Source organism: Patiria miniata, unplaced genomic scaffold (genome assembly GCF_015706575.1).
Source record: "Patiria miniata isolate m_02_andy unplaced genomic scaffold, ASM1570657v1 HiC_scaffold_15, whole genome shotgun sequence".
NCBI classification, from domain to species: domain Eukaryota; kingdom Metazoa; phylum Echinodermata; class Asteroidea; order Valvatida; family Asterinidae; genus Patiria; species Patiria miniata.
The window spans coordinates 1,315,348-1,322,546 of NW_024037053.1; the positions used below are offsets into that span (position 1 = coordinate 1,315,348).

The 7,199-nt window shown below is 41.3% G+C and overlaps 1 protein-coding gene across 1 annotated transcript; it reads left to right on the forward strand.

Moving 5' to 3' along the window:
• The first annotated feature begins 264 nt into the window (after window positions 1-264).
• On the forward strand, window positions 265-6,623 carry LOC119722251. The gene is made up of 6 exons (XM_038192291.1): window positions 265-337; window positions 1,661-1,875; window positions 2,935-3,038; window positions 3,971-4,144; window positions 4,550-4,714; window positions 6,539-6,623. The coding sequence occupies exons 1-6, from the start codon at window positions 265-267 to the stop codon at window positions 6,621-6,623; spliced, it is 816 nt and encodes a 271-aa protein (XP_038048219.1).
• The last annotated feature ends 576 nt before the right edge of the window (window positions 6,624-7,199 follow it).

Sequence of the window (7,199 nt, forward strand, 5' to 3'; positions counted from 1 at the left end):
ACTGTGTGCCAAATGCCATGCTTATTTCATCAAAAGCACAATTCCCCAAATATTTCCGGTATCTGCCCCACTATTATTCGTACTCAGTGATATTTCAACCACAACCATGTTTTTGTCTTCCAAACAGGCTTTCATGTATTCTTTTTTTATTTATGTATCACGTTCTACATCTGCGATCGAAACACCTTTCAGCTTTACTCTTGTAATCTGAGATATTGCCTCTGCCAATCAGGCCCAGGAGATTGAAAACTACACGCTAACGAGATGAGGAAGGTGTCTATTCGCCTGCTGTTGCTATCTACAGCATTTTTGCTTCGGAAAGCAGTGTGCCTTGAGGGTATGTACAAGCATTATATTCACTGTGTGGACTTCCGAACAATTAATTATGTCCACATAAACCAGGTTTTAGATACGTTGTGTGGACTTGCCCACGTCCACAAGGTTTCCCCCTCTCTGGAAAACAGGTTTAGATGCATTTTGGGGTAAGGTTTATGTGTCGCAAATGAAGAGCAACACTCCAGGGAAACATATTGAAAAACAAATTGGGTTGAAAGAGTTTTCACAGTGTGAGTAAAACGAGTTTTTTTCACAGGTTTTTCTTAACTACACGAAAACAAAGGAATGTCCACACTAGGTATGTAACGTAAACATGTATGTTTCCACCACGTCACATTGTTGTCATTCTTTCTTGTCCTCCCACTCCAACAGTTCACATACATTACCCCAATTCAGGGGCGATAATTTTTAAATTAAGGCTATTTTTATTCGGGGGTAAAAAGTTCGTGAAAAGGGCACATCTGTGCTGAAATGTAGACAGGTTTTCTTCTCCAGACACTTGGCCTCTGCAAAATATAAAAGGGTGGGAGGGGAGGGGCTGTTCAAACCGGATGATCTAGATGCCGCTATTCGGGGGGGGGGGGGGCACAACGATTGCCGACTGTCCCGCGAAATTCCAAACAGGGCACTCGTACAAGGCCGCTGGTGAAAAAGGCACTTGTGTAAAAAAGGGCACTCTTAACAAATATGGGGGGTTAAACGTTGGTAAAAAAGGCACTTGAATGGGAAAAGGCAGGGGGTGAAGTAAGTATCTATTGGACGATGTTTGTTCAGCGTTGGTGAACAAGGACCATTGGGCTGCTGCACAATTGCTGATTTTGGGACGGGAAAGTCTCCAACAAAAAAGGGTGATGTACTTCACGGATACTATAGTTGTATCTGCGAAAGTCTGTTTAGTGTTCATTTTGTGCCATTTTGATGGGATATGGGCTGTCCTACGCCGTTCACTCGTTCACTTTATCCCAACGCTCATAGGTATACCATGGAGGAATATGGTATACATTAGACGATGAAGTTACACATTGTATTCGCCCAGGTATAACGAGGTTGATTGCCCTTGAAAGATGATGTAAAGAATCCTGTACAATGGTTAATTTCGGGGATTCGGAAAGGTCTCGGTCTAAAGATGTTAATTTTTTATATTAAATTGACCCTAGCTAATTTTTCTGTATGCCAACTTGGTTTCAAAGCCAGGGGTGTAGTGGGGATATTTTTCGTCGGCACTTGATTTGTAAATGTGCGGTGTTAACCTTCATTATAATATGTAATTTACATTTTTCCGTGATACCACAAAGCTTATTCACAAAAGTCATTGCCTCCACAGACGCAACACCGCCTCCAAAACGGCCGATGCTTCCGCCGCCTCCTCCCCCTCCCCCTAACGCCCCGCCCACATTCCGAGACGGTGCTAATCAGACGACAACCGCATTCGCCCCGACCCCAACCACATTCGCCCCGACCACAGACCCAAGGGAACCCATCCAGGAGCTGATTGACACCGGTGGATTTGAGCTCAGAATTGATGTCCAATTTGCATGGGTACGATTGTCAGTCTCCGGAATAAAGACCGGTGTCTTATGAAATTTTGACTTTTACCTTATATGGATTTTAACCCTCACACGTGACCTATCACTGCCCAAATCATCTTCACTCAGGCATGCGCAATGCAACCAAGGAGTCCGTATTTCATAGAGTGATCCAAATTTCACACCACAATGAGGCTCTGTACACACTTTGTTTACACGCGTGCTTCCTTATGGGAACCTGGTGGGGACGACGGTTTCGTAGCCCCATAGAAAAGTGCATACGTAAACAAAGTGTGACGTCATCAGTACAGCGGCTGATTAAAACGGTTCTTACGAAAGTCGGAGCGAATGTAAATTAATTGTGACGTCATGGCGCGGCAAGTATTCGCGCTGAAAATTCGCAAAAGTGAACACATCTCGACTCCGGCGAAGTTCGCAGCGAAGGTTTCATGACGTCAAATTCGATTCGCTTTCCCATTCATGTCAAGTATGAAACGGCCTTACAGATGGCGATTTGTTGGTGTCCGGCCTCATCATTTTGCTGCTTACCACGAAAATATGCGCTGCTGACATGTCCAGCCCAGTGGCGTAGCCACGGGGGGGCGTGGGGGGCGACAGCCCCCCATGAAACCTTGTCGCCCCCCCCAGTCGCCCCCCCACTGAGATTTTGAGTTTCTAAAAAAATTATCATTGATCTACATGACGCCCCCCCCCCCCATGAAATGTTCCAGCCCCCCCCCCGAAAAATTCCTGGCTACGCCACTGGTTCAGCCTGTGTAAAGGCAGTAGGACAGCAACTCTGCAATAACCCCGTATAAGCACAAATCCACGCGTACAAGTCACAATTCCGTACCTTTATAAGCCGGTATATTCTTGGCTTATGACGGTACACAAAATCATGAAATTTGGCCCAATGCTTCTGATAAAATTCTATTCTTAAATTTTATTTTCTGTGCTTTGTTTCACGCAGATTTACTTTGAAATTCACCTGTACTATACTAATTAATATAACATTTTAAATCAATTTAATTAGACTGTCCAACTTGAAATATTATACCCGATCAACCAATAGTTTCAGCCAAATGAAGTGGAGAGGTTCAAGGCAACTATGGGAACTACCTGCAACATTTACTGTGCAACGAAGGGAAACTGCTTAATAAACCCAAAGATAGCCGAGTAAGTATTAATTAGATGGGAGCTTAGAAAATGTTTTTTTTTAATAATGATATGATTTTTTGGTGAGGCGGAATTGGGATTCATCGTCAAGGTCAGTGGAAAAGTATTTACTTATTTGACTTTGAAATAATATGCTTGTGACTGAAAGCTCCATTATAATTTCTTAATCTTTCTCTAAAATGATATTAAAGGATTTCAGGACCATCGGTCACCCTTTCCTTTATTACCCAAGTAATTTAGTGGCGCGTTATTACGGAGGAAAATGGGCGGCAAAAACTGACAAAGTGACCTAAAAGGTCTGCATAATTTTACCTGCTTTGAAAGAAGATTGTGTTTCCTACGCATGCAATGCAGAATGATACCCAAGGGTGATGGATAAAGTAATTACGTGCACCAAATAAGCATGTGACCGTCTTAGCAGATTTTCTGCTACATCTGACAGATCGTTTTGGGGGAAAAAAACTAATCTAGCAGAATTTTGAAGTGCGTCTAGCAGAATTTTACGATTTTCAAAATAGAAAACAGTTCAAGTAAGTTGAGTTAGAAGGTTAAAATTCCTGTCAACGGTGCGTTTCCCTCTTTTTTTTGCACCACCGTGTAGTGCAAGGAAACTTATTAAAACAATTATTGCCCTCCCTGGACCAGCTGAAAGTCGGGCAATCCCGAGTCTAGTGTAAACATTGGCGACCGCATCCTTCATCCCGGCTGGCACGCGCCTGCCCATATGATGACCATTCCCCGGAAACTCCAGCCCGGCGGATAACCGTGCCTACAACGGTAACATGCTCGATTATCCCGGCACTGAATTCGTCCGGAAAGATCAGCATGTAGGATAATTGAGACCGTTACACCGGTGGAAAGTCTCTTTCAACCCAACCGCGCACGCGCAAAAGCCTATCATTTCTGTTTTTTGCACCTTTTTTCATCAACAGTGCAGATGATGTAATGGTCTACAAAATTCAGCTTGTTTCTGAGGTCAAACGAACGGCAGTGTCTTTCTACATCAAGAATCCTTACGCTAGGAAAGAGCTCACCCTAACGTCCAAACAGCTTAAAAAGATGATTGTTACAAAGAGGATATCAATAGAGGCCGCTCTTGGATACCGGTAAAGCATAAGTTTAAAAGGAAATCGATATTGGTAGTGATATTCCCCAATCAGTGGCGTCAATTTATTGTAATGCTGCAATGATAATTGTACATAGATGCTGAAGACTTGCTTCAATCTCATACTTATATTAGTGCTGGTATCAGGGTCATATAGGCAGCGGCATATAGCCAGGGTTCTCACCACGGGGGGGGGGGGGGCTGAATGTTACGGGGGAGGCCAGGGGCGCCTGATTTCTGTTAAACCCGTTAACCGGCCATGGTCACTTATAGAACTAACAATGTAGACCACATGCGTGAAACGACTCCGGTGGCTATTCATTCTGAATCGATTGAATAAAATTTGGTGCACTCTGGGACCTGCTTTGCTATGTTTGCCTATATATAGTCTTGTTTTATTTCACAGACTCGATTTGGGTGACCTGGATGGTGTTGTCCCAACCGAACCAACAAAGATTTTCCCAACGGGGCCAGCGTTGGAGTGGTGGGCTATCACGTTGCTGGCTGTCGGTGGGGCATTGATACCTACCGGTGCCATTGTTATCGTGGTTCTTGATAGAAGAAAGAAAAGGTATTAAATCTCTGTCATTTTTTTAACCCAACTGCAAATCGGCCTACCCAGAAATTTGATTGGGAGTCGAGTTGAAAATGTTAAGAAAATTTATGTTAAGAACTACCGCGGCACAGACAAGCTAATGAAACAAATTAAAATTGTGTTTGAAAACAAAATTTTTAAGAAACCAAAATCGTCCATTTCTTTTCCGCATGCATTATGTCGGATGCCACCACATTACCCATTTTCAAAAGGACAGACATGTGCTGGTCTGTTATACTTCAATTAAATTGAATCACTTGGCTTTGTTGAAAAAGGGTTTAAGAAATTTCTCGGAAAATTGTATCAAAACATTAACTTTTTTTAATATTCAGGGTTCATCTTTGGATTGTTTGAAAGTTGTTTCTAAATATCACTTTTCGCTTTAATTAACTACATTAAACATGTCGAAACTGACAGGTGTGATTCTAAAAGGTAACAGAATCGCATGTATCGCGTTTTGGAAATAAACTCTTTATAATCATAAGTTGTTTATAACATGACCTAGCAAATAGGACAATGAAACGTATCACATAGGGTCCATTACATGACGATCGGATTTTTTTTCTTTCAGAGCTGCAAAGAAGGCTTTGGATTACATGGAAATGCACAGTGATGTGAGTACAGTGGTCAGATATCAGGTCACGCCTTCGCCTCAGCGAACAGATCGTCTGCAATATACTGTTATCATGTTGCGGCCATCTTGATTATTTCCCATTCAAATCAACGTAACCTAAGCGGCTGGAAGGAAAAATAGTCTGGTTCCTTTTGCACAACGAACATTATCATTAAGTACTGTTATTGGATACAGAGAACATGACTGAAATGGTGGCAGCATAAAGGTCTATAGACCGTTTGCCATCTTTGAGGCTTGTGCTTTTGATCAACAGGGATACGCACAAGTAGTAACATAATATATGTGGCCTATTTTCGAGTAGTATAATAGGGGTGTAAGTGGCGCCACCAACGTCAAAATAGTCCTCCCCCCCCCCCCAAACAAAAAAACAAAAACACATATTTCTGCGGCAAATTTTTTTTAAACTTCTACAAAATTTGGGGGAAAAAACATGTGAGCCCCTCCCCCCCCCCTACCAAACCCTTGGTGCACCACTGAGAGAGGCTCGATATACAGGGCGAGTAAAAAAAACCCAACGAATCCCAAATGTCGGGACCAGATATTCCAGGTAAGTGTTCTTTCAGCAAAACGAAAACCAAATCACATAGGGATATATGTGAATTGTTTAAGTTTTGCTGAAGGAACGCACATATTTTTAGTGATCCGTGAACAGAACTTTAAAACGGTGGTTGTGTTTAAAATTCCGTGCCTTGAAAAATACAAATTGATTTGAATGACTCTTCTAAAAGAAAGCTTATGAATTGGGCTTTCATATCCTAGATTTTGAAAGTGCTACATGCCGAACGTCACTCAAACAATAGCCCTGTCATTTGCTTTTCGTTGTTTTTTTTTACTCAGCCTGTATAACCTCCATATAAACTGGTGCCCTGCTCAGACGTCTACCGCCACAGAGTTCTGCGTCTGTCTGACCCGCACGTAATATAACGTTACGATTTTTGCAACTAAATCAATGTGACATTCGGTTTGGATTGTTTACTTTGTCACGTCTTACAAAGGCCTTTTTCTTTTCGTCTTCAGGCTGATACATGTGCCACATATTTTACAGGTTTACATATTTTCCCTTACCTCACGACTTCATTGCCTCATCATTTAAATTTTTTTAAAGTCTACTGATTCTGCATTTGAAAACTTCCGATAAATCATTTAAATTCCGATGTTTTACACAGGACAGCAACCGAGGGAGCCTGCGGGAAAGTGTGGAACCGGAAGATTAGTTACCGTCATATCACTGAAGGTATGATCAATAAGTAGAATCATTGAATGTATAATTAATAAGTAGAATCGATTCCTGAAGTATATGATGAGAATCAACTTATTAAATAAATAAAAGAAGAAAAAAAATAGAAAATACCTATAGGGATCCACATTTTATTGATCACTTTAGTTTTAGGTTTCCCCTAGCTATTAAATGAGGGATTAAAGGACATCTTATGAGCATATTTTACAACATTGCACAAGAAATATACGATTGGATTTCTAAAGACCCGTAATCCCGGTGTAGGTGTTGCCCTGTCCATAAGATGTATAGACAGACGTAATTAATTTGTCGCATTTGAACAGCAACTTTGTTACGATGCTCTGTTGATATTTTATATTTTTGCCTTTATTTTAATAGCAGTGGCAGCAAGTGCGTTGCAAAATGCAGACATGAGTGGAGTCAGCAAAGCTGTGAACTTTCAGCCGGATAGAATAATTAATAATCTCAAATTGCAATGTCGAAATATTTTATGAAAATTCTTTCTTTCAGCAAAAAAAAATCGAATAATCTTTTTTTTTTAATTCTCAATCTCAATGTACCTTGAGTCAGAGAAGTAACCTTTCTTGAAG

Bases quoted from the DNA above. Each gene is read 5' to 3' on its own strand.
- LOC119722251 (XM_038192291.1), top strand. From the start codon at position 265: ATGAGGAAGGTGTCTATTCGCCTGCTGTTGCTATCTACAGCATTTTTG. The intron at 338-1,660 runs GTATGTACAAGC...TTGCCTCCACAG, and splicing joins GAAAGCAGTGTGCCTTGAGG to ACGCAACACCGCCTCCAAAA. The intron at 4,145-4,549 runs GTAAAGCATAAG...TTTATTTCACAG, and splicing joins GAGGCCGCTCTTGGATACCG to ACTCGATTTGGGTGACCTGG.